Raw genomic sequence first — 12,341 nt, forward strand, 5'->3', positions numbered from 1 at the left:
TTATTTTGCACTACTGTGTTTTGGTTTACATTGCAACATTTGCCGTTTGCGTTGCGCAGCATTATCAAAATTTGGTTTGAATTTGTTTTTCTTATTCCTGAAATGTTTGCAATGCTAAGCATACATATATATATTTATTATGATGGAAATATATTTATATGCAATATTATTGAACATTTATGCTATGCTTGCTTATTTTACTTTAACTTGCACCACATTATAACCGATTTAATTATATACACACATACATACATATAATTATCAATAAATAGTGGTAGTTATGATTACAAAACCAGCTGCTATGCTATTGAGCCATATCATAGAAGCTTTAAGTCTAGAGAAGTTTAGTAGCTGGAAGACCTTAATGGGTTGCATTAAATATAAACGGTTAGGTATTTACACAAGGTGGTTATTATAAGTTTTAAGGAAAATAGTAATTTTCTACGAAAAATTTTTTAGTGTGTGTTATTTTAATTTTGATGAACAATTCTTCTTTTTTCAAAAATCACCGAATCATTTACAGTTTGCTTCTTCACTTAAGCTTGACTGGCTGAATATAGCTGTTTTCAAATTTTTATTAAATTAATGATTAATTCATTTAGAATTCAAAAATTACTTTGGGGAATTAAATTTTGTGGCACGGTACCTTAAGGCTATTATGCTGGTTTAATCGCAAAAAAGTTCTTAAAATACAAAACAGTTTTAAGCGTTGAATTTTTAGAGATGCAAATTGTGTTGCACAAAAAAAAAATAATAATAATTGCAAGTCCACATTTTTGGCATTGAAAGCAAGCGGCAGGCCTATATTACTTGCTTCACTGAAATTTAGAGCTTTATGTCATAAAAAAGTGTTATAGAAAAGCACATAGTATCTGGAAGAATATGCGCAACATAATCGCGGATTATAGATAGAACTTCCTGTTAGCCATACTCAGTGCTCATATTTTAAGTTTCATCCTTTTTTCAAACACTCAGTAATGCCCAGAAAAGCTAGGCGCTGAACCATTGCTAGAGATGATGACAAGTCTTTGCTTGAAAAGTATTTTTTTGCTTATTAAAAGCTGTTAAACGTAAGTTGTTTTCTGTCCAGAGCGGATAATGATTTTGAATTACATTTACCATAATTATTAGGGGTATTCTCTTGTTCTTGGAAAACCTTTGCACAGTGCACGAATTGTAGATATTTCCGCTTGAAACAGATGCAGAAAATTATTTGCAATGGCTGTAAAATATCTCATACGAAAACCCATGTTTATTCTCGTGCAATGACATGTAAGAAAATAATTGCAACCCTATTCTAGCTGTCATTTTATGTAAATAGTAAAGTAAATTTTAAATAGATTTTATAATTTCTATTTAAATTATGAAGGCTTGTTGCAGTTTTTTTGTTAAAAATTAATACAGAAGGTGCGCCAATTCACAATAGCCATGCACAGTGGTCATTTACAGTAAACTGACCGAATCAGCCGTTTGTATATTACTAGATTCTGCAAAGGGTGCTATCGTGCCCTTGTATATTTCGGTATAAGATTTTTTCAATCTGCAAACCCGCAAGAGCAGGAGAATTCCCCTATTGTATTTATCGAGACTGCTTTTCACAGCAGGTTCGTGTCTTAAGTCTTTTGTGATTAAGGATTCTAAGGCTGACAGCAGAGTAAAGCGTTGCGCAAATGATCCTAAAAGCAAATGGAAAAAGCGTGTATATAGCAATTTATAATGCAGTATCGTTCATAAAACAAATTAAGCTAAATTTTAATAGAGAACTTTCTTGTGCATTTCAACTAAAAATTATTAAGAATAAAGTCGAAGTCAAGCATTAAGGACTATTAAAACTATTTTCTACGACTATAGTATAGCCCATGTTTTGCAATACCTTTGGCATGTTTTTTGCATTTTTTGCTGAGCATGCTTGGCCTCACAGACTAAGAAAACTAAGATCGAGTAAATAATATTTACAATTAAAATTCCTAATTTTTTTTAGTTGTATAAGTATTTAGGGAAGAAAGTGCTAGTTAGCACATTCTAGGCTACAAAAAGTACTAAACTATTTTTTATTTGTGTAGAACTGTCACCCAAAAAGGTCTGCTAAAAAATGTATAGCCTACACATGTGTAAATAACTAGTCGACATGTATGTAAATAAAATTTCACTTTAATAATTGCGCCCGAATGAGAGTTTCATTGCTAGCGAATCAAGTAAAGCGCATTACAAAACCGTTATGTAGTGACTAGAAAATATTTTAGCGAAATTTGCGTTCTATACTATAGCTACATATATATATATATATATAGTATATATATTAATGTGTGTGTGTCCATGTCTTTGTCTATACTATTGAAAATACAACATCTCTTTCCACTGTCTCTGCTCTGTTGTCTATGATTTAAAACTTATGTGTATAATATGAGTAACTGTAAATCTATATGTGCGTGTGTTTTTATCACAAAGACCACTAAAACACATTCACTGTGTCAATCAAATCACAAAACCTCGAACTCAACACCCAAAACCAAAAAAAAAAAGAAAGAAATTAACACAAAATACAGTCAATTTCGTAATTCTCATTTGCTAATTAAAATAAAATAAAAAATTCCTCTATATCACAACCTTCATCACAAAAAAAAAAAAAATAAAAAAAAAATAATGAATACCAAAAAAACAAACAACAACTATCATTTTAAACTGTATCACAACGATCACAACAACTACAACAACAACAGCGCGTTCACAATCCGTTGGTCCGGCCGAGCATGTCTCGCCGAAACGTCAACTGCGCTCCGCCAGCACAGCGCCTAGCGCCCGGCTAACGGCTGGCAAGAAGACACCCGTTGTACCTCAACATGCGACAAGCGCTGGAACGGCCGCAAGCGGAACCGCCCTCGAACGTAAGCCACGCCCATGTAAGTAGACGTTGTTGTATAAAGCAAAGCGTACAAAATTGCATTGTGAATTGCAGCGCATCAAAAATGCCATACAATTCATATTAATGTTTATTCTTCACTTTTGCTTATGATTTCTTGCGTTTCAATTTGTTTCTGGCAAATGTGATTCGATGTTTAATTAGAGTCTGTTATTCTAACTGTGTCTTTTATTTATATTTAATTTCTCCTTTTTTTACTTTAATTTTATAATTTCCTTATTAAATGCTTTTTTTCAATATTTTGATTTCATTTTGTTGCTTCTCGTTGACTCATTTCAATTTCAATTTCATTGTTCATTGTTCATACTTCAATTGTCATCATTTCATGTCTCATTTGTCATTACAATCCAATTCATGTGTCATGATTTATCTCATTTCCATTTCATTACATTCCCTGCATATAGTAGATAGCGGATAGTGTGCTAATTGCATATTAGGTTTCGTTAATGGCCCTAAAATACATTCACACATGAGCCGTTTATGTGTTGGAAATATTTGAGAACCACTGTTAGCGTGTGAACTATATGTTAGTTAGTTGTTATTGCTAGCAAAATATTATCGACATAATTTTTTTTATTAAATTATGCACAAACCGTAAACATACCCTCTAGTTTTGCTAGTTTAGTGCGTACTTAGCTGTTAATAGCGGTTTGTGGGTTTTGAAATTCTTGTTTTATTTTAACTCTCTTTACATACTCTTATATATGTACTCGCTAGCGTTTTCAAACTTCAAAATCCAGCACAAGATATTTTCTTCTTCATTTATATAAAAAGAAATGCTGGAATTGCAACTACTTCAGATAATCGTTCCTTGTTTGTATGAATATATAGAAATAGTGTGTATTTAGCTTAGTTAATCGAGTTCTTTAACCATAATTGTCTAAAAATTTAAAAATTTCAAATAACACATAAACAATTTCTTTCGTTCGATATTTGTTTTGGTACGACTTTTACCTCCACCACTTACTTACTGAACTCTCAGCATGTCAAAAATTTACTTGAAACATATTTGATCTCCAATCAGAATATGGTGAAATGCATTGTTAATTTTTGTGATATTGAGTGTCTATTAATATAAAAAGTAATTTGAAATTTTACTATTACTTTTATTGTTACGATGTTGATGCCGCAGTTTTCTCTTTCAAAAAATATATATTTTATTTTAATCTACGCGACAGTATCAGAATCTTGAAAATGTAGATGCACATATACAACAATATATACAATGTTTTTAAGCGTTTTGTATAACTAAATGAAAAAATGGGTACTCACCAACCAGCGAGTTTAATTTGGAAACCGCTAAAAAGTTAATATAACACGAGATTGTTGTGCCATTTTGAATCAAAAAACCTTGAAGTCAAGAATAGAATTTAAGCGTGCGCGTGAAGTCAAACTGCAAAAATAATTATACATTACCTGCAGCTTATCGACGTAAAAGATTGCCACCCTGTAAACTGTGCTATGACATATCGTTTTTCAACAATAAAACTGTCTTTTAAACCAAGTCGTTAAGCCAGTGTGCAAAAACGTGAAATTATCTGCTTAACTTAATAAATCCATTGATTGATGTGTGTGCGAAGTGGCGCCATCTTGTTGACACTAAATGTTGTCGATATCACGAGCTTCAATATCAGGCATCAGATAGTTCTCACCGCCACCATTTTTAAAGAAATATTGACCTATGATTCTACCAGCCCACAAACTACACCAAAACTTTTTTTTTTCTTGATGAAAAAGCAGTCTTTGAATCTCTTATGGGACTCATCGCTGAACAAAATTTGGCTCGAAAACTTCAGATCTTCTTGGAACTTTTCAAGAGGCCATAGAGCGAAGCGTTGCCACTTCGGAAGGGTTAGCGGTCTTAGTTCTTGTTGTATTTTGCAAGCTTTCAATTCAAGATTTCGACGTAAACTGCGCCAAGATTTCGACGTTCCACACGCCAGTCCGAGTAACTCCGAATGGCGCCGAATCGACTATCCGTGATATTCGTGTACACTCTCAGCTATGACTGCTATATTTTCTTCAAATCCTGCTGGACTTGTTCTATTCGGTCGAATATTATGTAGTAATGAATGAGTCGATTTTTTCTTTCCGTCTGTCTGTCCGTTTATTCGGTGTCAAGTCCTTCCTTGGAAAAGATGTTTTTTTGACAAGGTGCCTGCGTCAAGTTCCGCACAGATGATTACATAAATTCGATTCGATTCGATTAAATTGTTCAGATTGGAGCTTACACTGCCATTCAGACTAACAGATAAAAATCAAAATGAAGATGTTTTTACGCTTAACCTCTATGGAATATTTACGTGAATATTAAAGCTTAATAAAGTCCTGATCTAGACATATCGTATCAATCAATGATTTTCGTCATTGAATATCAGTTATTGCGATGCTGTGATGCTCGCAAAACAGTGCCTAGCAAAATTTTAATAGGAAAGGATAAGACATGCAAGCCACCTAGAAAATAGCCGTATGAAAAAAACGTTATTTCAAGCAAAAGTGTTTGAAAACAAAAAAAAAAAMAAAAAAAAAAAAAACAAATTAAATATATATATATATAAGGATACCAGAATAAAAGTGAGAATATTGCGTATATATGCTTCTTTCAGAATAAAAATAAAATCTAGTTTTGTTGCAAAAACTATCGAAAAGTCGTCTAATTAGTAACTTAACTCTTTTTCAGTTCCGTCTTGTTTTGTTGTGTAAAAATCTGGTTGTGTAAATAGTAAATAACAACTGCTAAAGTATTTTATATAAAACAGAAATATGGAAATAACTATTATTAAATACGCACCAGGCGAGTTGCGCTAGAGTAGTGGGAAATCTTATGGATTTGTTGTGAATTAAAGTAAAAGTGTATATAGTTAAGTTTAAATTTAAGAATCGGTTTTATATATAACATCAAATTTCTATAATTAAAAACAAAAGTTATAGAGTTTGAGAAGCGAATGTCTATTAAGTTTGTCATTCTTTGTAGTTCCATCTGTTTTATTCTTCTTATTTTGTAGCCTATGTTGGTGTAATCTTGTTTCTGTTTTGTTTTGCTGAATTTAATTTCCATTTGACTTGGTTTCGTTTCCCACTTTTGTTGTAGTTTATGCTAGATATTTTATAAACACAAATTATTATCGCAGCTGAGTAAAAAAAAATTATTTGTTTTTGTTTTTTTCGATAACTTATGTCTCCAACAACAAAAACACTACTACAAACAAACTGCTAACATTTTTACAGCCACCCTATCCACCACACTCCATTCACGTACGAAGAGTAGTTCCCTACCACCGCCCAGCGGCAGAGCTCAGTCAGCTTCTGCTACTGCGGCTACCACTACTACTACAACTAACGCAGCAGCTGCAAAACAGTCGAGATCCACACACGAACCCACGAAATACCCGAAGTCCAATCAGCTGTGCAAAAACTTCACACAAACTGCATACGGTATGCCCTTACTGCGCAAGAAGGATAAAGACAAGACAAATTTGATAAATCTTGGCAACAGCAGAGTTGGTGAGAGTCGCACTGTCAAAGCGCGTCCGAAGTCCACAGGTGGTGCCATAAATGTGACAGCGAGTGGTGCTAAGCCCGCCAGACCGGTTTCCCTCACCGAGGCCGTACTGCTACCAACTAAGGCGGCTACGACAACAAAGGCGACCACAGCTAAAATCGCCGCTGATGCCACGAAAATTGATGCAACAACAACAAAACCATTGGCAAAAGAATTGAAAAGCGATAATGAAACACAGAAAACAGCAGCACCAAAGGCAAAAGCTCCAGTTGTTGTCGCAGGCAAGGACGACCAAGGATTGCAACCAGAACAAAAGGACACTGCAATGCCACTCAAAACGGCAGATCCCATGATGACTAGCGTATTCGGCGCGCTACCAAATGTTGGCGTTGACAGCAAAGATGTCTCCAATCTTATGACTGCCAGCGTGTATGGTGGATTCGGTGGCAGTCGCGTCACTGTTGATCCCATGTTGACGAGTGTATTTGGTCAATTGCCTGCTGAAGAGGTTGCCGGAGACGCTGTACGCAATATTGCCGTTGGTGGTAGTGGCAGCGGTGGTGGTGATGATGTTGGTGGTGGCAGTGGTGTTGGTATGGTTAGTGGTGCTGGTGGTGGTGGTGTTGATGTCACAGCGGTCAAAACCGTTGAGCCAGTATTGGCCAAAAATCTCACCTTGACTGGCTTAACGGTACCATACGCGCGGGATCATAAGAAATCCGGTGAAAGTGAGTAGAAGAAGCATTTGCTGACTTAACTACAACAAAACATACAATCATCTGCATACACACTTGTACTCAGCTTTGTATATGAGTACAAGTAAGTTTGTGTGTGTGTGTGTGTGTGCATATCTAAATAAGTAATCGTACTAACTCTAGTTTGGTTTTGCAACAGTTAACCATAATCAAATACGATATGAAACAATTTCAAGTTTTAAACATTTTTAGTCGTTCCTAGTAAATAAAGGTCAACGAAAATTATGCCATTTTACAGTTATTTAACAAAAACATATTTTCTTATTTTATTTATGTGTATGTAAATATGTAGTTGACGCACATATGTGTCTATATTAATGTTGTAAAGTGTACCAATGACAACTTATAATAGCATCTTTGTATCGATGACCCACACTAATGTCCAGAAGGTATTAGATAACATATACCGCGAATATTAGAGAAACGTACTCAATATTTCAATTGGTTAGCTTATTTATAAATTCTTGTTAGTAAATGTAATGATGTCACATAAATAATTGCATATATATTTGTGTGTGCGTGTGTGTTTTGGAATTGTGCTTTCTTAATATGCGTAAAATTATACATATTTTTTGGTAATTACTAAAGTTTACTCTTAAATAATATAATTAGCAACATAATGCGTTCTTAAAAGGGATTTTCAAAGGAAATTGAAATAGTAATAAAGGACGATTTTTAAGTTTAACCAAAACGAGAATTCTATCTTCAGCTTCGCACAAGAAGCATAATTAGTACAGTATTTTCTTAGCTCTTAGTGCTTAAACACTTTAACGAATATCGATATCGTCACCAAAAATGCAAAACACCGAAAATTTCGGCTTCCGCTAACAGATATAACCAAATATATAACCAATATATAAGTAATATATAACCAATATATAAGTAATATATAACCGATATATAACCATTTTATAACCAAAACTCAAGTTTTGTTTCAATATGAGTGATTTCTATTATATTGATTTTCCTTCGCCTGCAAACTTACGAAAAGTGGTGTTACTTTTTTTTGAATTTTAAGTGACGATATAAAGGTGCGTTGGCAAATATCTGGCTGGTTTTGGATACATTGAAATTCTATTTCAATTTCTTTATTTTTATAGCGAAATATAGAAAAAAATTGTGTACTATTTAGTATTTAATAGAAATTCGCGCGTAAGATCAGAGTAACTGTTACATTTATTGATATGTTTCGGACACCAAATCGTGAACTCATTAGGAAAATTGTTTTGTTCGCTGCAAGCATTCAATCATTTTCGTGCCAACCTTACACTAATGTCGTATAACAGAGGTAATTTATGAAAATGATTCTATGAAAACTAAGCATAGAACAACAAAGTCAGAGGTATCAAAATTTATACACTATATTTAATTTGTGCTTGAAAAAAAAAACAAAAAAAAAAAAATAAATATTTGCAACTAAAAATCGTCACATTTTATTCAAGAATGTGCTTTGTGTTATTTCAACTTACTATTGTATCCCAATTTTCTTGTACACTCACCTGATTGTAATGCATATATGTATATTTGTAGTTAGTGTTTAAATATTTGTTAAAACTTTCAAGTTTGTTCTTACCAAAAACTATAAAATAATGAACTTAACATAACTACTAACACCAAACTATTTTCCTTGTTTAAATATATACACAAATTTAGGTAAAAAAGTTAACTTATTATTTTACTAAAGTAGCATAGGTGATAGATATAATACATTACTTAAAAATTCAAGAAACTGTCCATAACCAAAAAAACACTCTAATTGGGTTCTCAAAATTTTCTGAACACACCATTTAATTAAAATCTGAAATCGACCTTAATTGGACACATTTAATTGGCCACAAAATCGGTTTATTGATTGAGAGTAAATCATATATACAATAACATACTTGGTATGTGTGTATATTAATTTAAAACACATGTATCAATCATCCACACACACATAAACATTAAACCCATTAAGTATAAATAAGTCAGTTACAGTTTTGTTAGCCAAATTGTTGTTGAGTTTTTCGTAATTCAGTTCGAAAATATTGTTTAATATCCAACTACTATAACTGTGTGTAAATATCTGCTTATGTCTGTTCTACAGCTAATGCCCTGTTTGCTGCATGCTCAACCAACCAACTAACTGTCCACTAACTGCAAATTAACCTATATACCAATATTTCTCAGATATTTAAAGCTGATTGTGACCTGCTCTTACGTGTCCTTCCACGTTTCTTCTTTCGATAATCAAGCTTTATTGCTATCCTTCTTCTAACTAATTGGCGTCTTAAGCCTTGAACCAGCGCTTTGTAAACCGTTATGATTTTTTACCAACTAACCACTTACTATTTTATTTAATTTAGCCCTGTTCTCGTGTCGCTTCGTTTGACTCTTGCATTTTGGCGCTTTTTATTGCTTAAAATGCTACAACAAATACTTGTGTTAATTTTCTTTAATAATAATATTTTTTTTAAAACCTTTTCTTTCAACTAAATACATATGTTACCTAATCATACCCAGTTTTGATGAGTTATAAGTGAGATTTATGTTCAATATCGATTTACTAACCACAAAACTCTAACCATAAAATTTGCTTTCCATCAGCTACGAAAAGAAAATATTTAATATACAAACAATAAAAACATGTCTAAATTAATAATATAAAACAGTTCAATTATTGTAGGTTACCTTAAACGTTAAAATTTGTGCATTTTTTCCGCAGCAAAAGCTTTTGCTAACTTGTTTACTTCATTATTTGATTTTCCGTTTTTCCCCTACCACTACGTATAATCACTTACGTCGTAGACGATGCTGAAGATGGGCGCGATACTGCTATATCTGTGTCGAGTTGCAGCCCACAGCCGGCGCCTGAAATACCTGATGAGCCTATTGTTAAATCGCCACCAGAGCCTACACGCGTCAAATCGCCAGAGCAGATTTTAATGCGTTCGCCGGATCCGGTCAATTGGACCGTGCCACTGGATACAGGGAAAACATTCACTGTTACGCAGAACGTGAAAGAGGGTGAGTAAATATATATGCATTCCAATATATAGTATATCAAAAATCGTTAGCGAACCATGTAACCCGCTAATATATCGTTCATGGTTCTTTTAAAATCTGTCAATAAAATAAAAATTTTAAGTTAATAGGTAACGGTAGCTTATTATGAAAAATTTATTCTAAAATTGGTCTCTTTCACAGGTGAAAACTATAGTCGGCCACAGAGCGAAATAAAGGCTTCGACTCCGGTTGAGAAGCCACCACCACCACCACAATCGGCACCGCCACAACTAACCGAACAGGCTAAAATGGACGGTAAGCCTTAAAGTCGCTTCTACACAACAAATAAAGAAAAATTTCAAAAACGCTAGCAAACTTAAGCCAAACCAAAAAAAATCTCTCTCTATATATACATATATATATTTACTATATATTTATGATATATGACGTATCTCGTAAGAAATCCATATCAAACTCAGACCAGCTTCTTAACGTATTCGTATTATTCGCTACTCATCATTACATTGCGCCAATAGTCAAGTAATTTATATATATATATATATATATACTTTATATATACATGCATACATATAATAAACTGCAAATCAAATTAAATCAAATCAAGCAAAAAAAAACAATCTAAGAACAAAGTTGATATAATTCAAGTAAATTAATTAAGTCAAAACTTAAAAAAAAAAAACGAATCACTGCAAACAAAATTCAATGCAAAAATCCACAAAAATAAATAAAATTCCAATAATAAAAAAAAGCAAGCATTGGAATACGTTTAACACTTTCGTAACTTTCCCCCCCACACATATACACACACTTGTACATTGACGACGGCGAGTGCAGCCTGGAAACATGCCGAACCGAAGATGGGCACCACAAGTCCAACCGGTACCGTTGGTGCTGGACGCTCAATTGTCGCCACGCAGCCAACCGCTGGCGCTGGTGGTCTGCCATCACCTCCACCATCGCTGGCATCAACAGCAATAGCAACCGGTAAGCCAGTGCCTGGCTCAACATTGCGCTGCCTCGATGACCCCATCTTCGATGTGGACATTGGCCATTTGGGTGGTGGAGGTGGTGGTGTCAGCGCTGGTGGCGGTGGCAACACTTCGTCATCGTCCACGTCGACCACCACGGCGGTGACAGCACGCACCACAGCGAACGATGTGCTAGAAAAGGCTCGTGACCGTTTCGATCGCTTCTGGGGCGGCAGCAAGGAGGAGCATGTTTAAGTTGACGCTTGTTCGAAACCAATTACAATGAAACAATGTTTATTTCAAATGATAGACGCTGGTCGAAATGATGTTGGTGATGATGTTGATTATTTTGATGAAAATGTAATTGCTATTAATGCAACGTAGGCCGCACTGAGGTTAGAGTTTTGAGGTACACCGCATGAAGTTCAGCTGAGATTTTTATACTCAACGACAGACAGCCGGTTAGTCAAATTCATTAAATAACTTTTATAATAATTGCAATAACAACTAATTACTATTAAAATGTATAACACAAAGTGAATATGTAATAATAAAAGCAAATACAACAGAAAAATCGGCAACACGAAACATACATATGTGTTAAAAAACTAGCATAGAATAAAACAAGCAAACAAACAAGACAAGCAAATATGTAATAAAAGTTTTTAGTGCAAAGTACTTGCATGAAAGTCATAGCAATAATATGGAAATCTAAATATTAAGTGTTTCAAACTATATACCTTCACAAACACACACACACACACACACAAATACAGAAACTCTTACTACAGCGCAAATTACACGCAAGCATTAAATTTAGCGTTGCGCTCTTTAATGCCACACCAATGGACACACTCGCGCTATAAGCCACAACAACATTACCAAATCTAGATATTTTATTAAATTAACAAATCAAATCTTGTCATATATAGCAAAATAGTTTAATAAAATGCATATGCATGTGTTGGAATATTTCATTGAAAAAGATACAGGGTAGCAGGATTTCAATTTATAGTTTTTACTAACTCCACACACAGCTTTGTCTTTACATTAAGTGTTTTCAAATTAAGTCATAAGCAAAAAACTGTTGACATACCAAACAGAAAATACCAAACAATAAGCCTGGATGTCGCTTCATAAGTTTAACTGGCCTAACTTCAGATTATTTCAGCGGTGAAGTACATTTTGTT

At 33.9% G+C, this 12,341-nt stretch overlaps 1 protein-coding gene across 15 annotated transcripts in view; it reads left to right on the forward strand.

Moving 5' to 3' along the window:
- LOC108973474 (neurofilament heavy polypeptide) overlaps positions 1–11,910 on the forward strand; it is a 55,137-nt gene extending 43,227 nt beyond the window's left edge. For 11 of the 15 annotated variants that reach the window (XM_018940764.1, XM_018940759.1, XM_018940770.1 and 8 more), the window contains exons 13-17: positions 2,721–2,900; positions 6,149–7,150; positions 9,965–10,183; positions 10,364–10,477; positions 11,018–11,910. In XM_018940764.1, coding sequence (XP_018796309.1) covers positions 2,721–2,900; positions 6,149–7,150; positions 9,965–10,183; positions 10,364–10,477; positions 11,018–11,406 — 1,904 coding nt within the window. In that variant the 3' untranslated portion in view covers positions 11,407–11,910. Of the gene's footprint in view, positions 1–2,720; positions 2,901–6,148; positions 7,151–9,964; positions 10,184–10,363; positions 10,749–11,017 lie in introns of those variants that run through there. The other 4 variants (XM_018940771.1, XM_018940772.1, XM_018940773.1 and 1 more) reach the window with 4 other exon arrangements.
- The last annotated feature ends 431 nt before the right edge of the window (positions 11,911–12,341 follow it).

Source organism: Bactrocera latifrons, unplaced genomic scaffold, assembly GCF_001853355.1.
Source record: "Bactrocera latifrons isolate USDA-ARS-PBARC rearing strain unplaced genomic scaffold, ASM185335v1 scaffold_48, whole genome shotgun sequence".
Classification (NCBI taxonomy): domain Eukaryota; kingdom Metazoa; phylum Arthropoda; class Insecta; order Diptera; family Tephritidae; genus Bactrocera; species Bactrocera latifrons.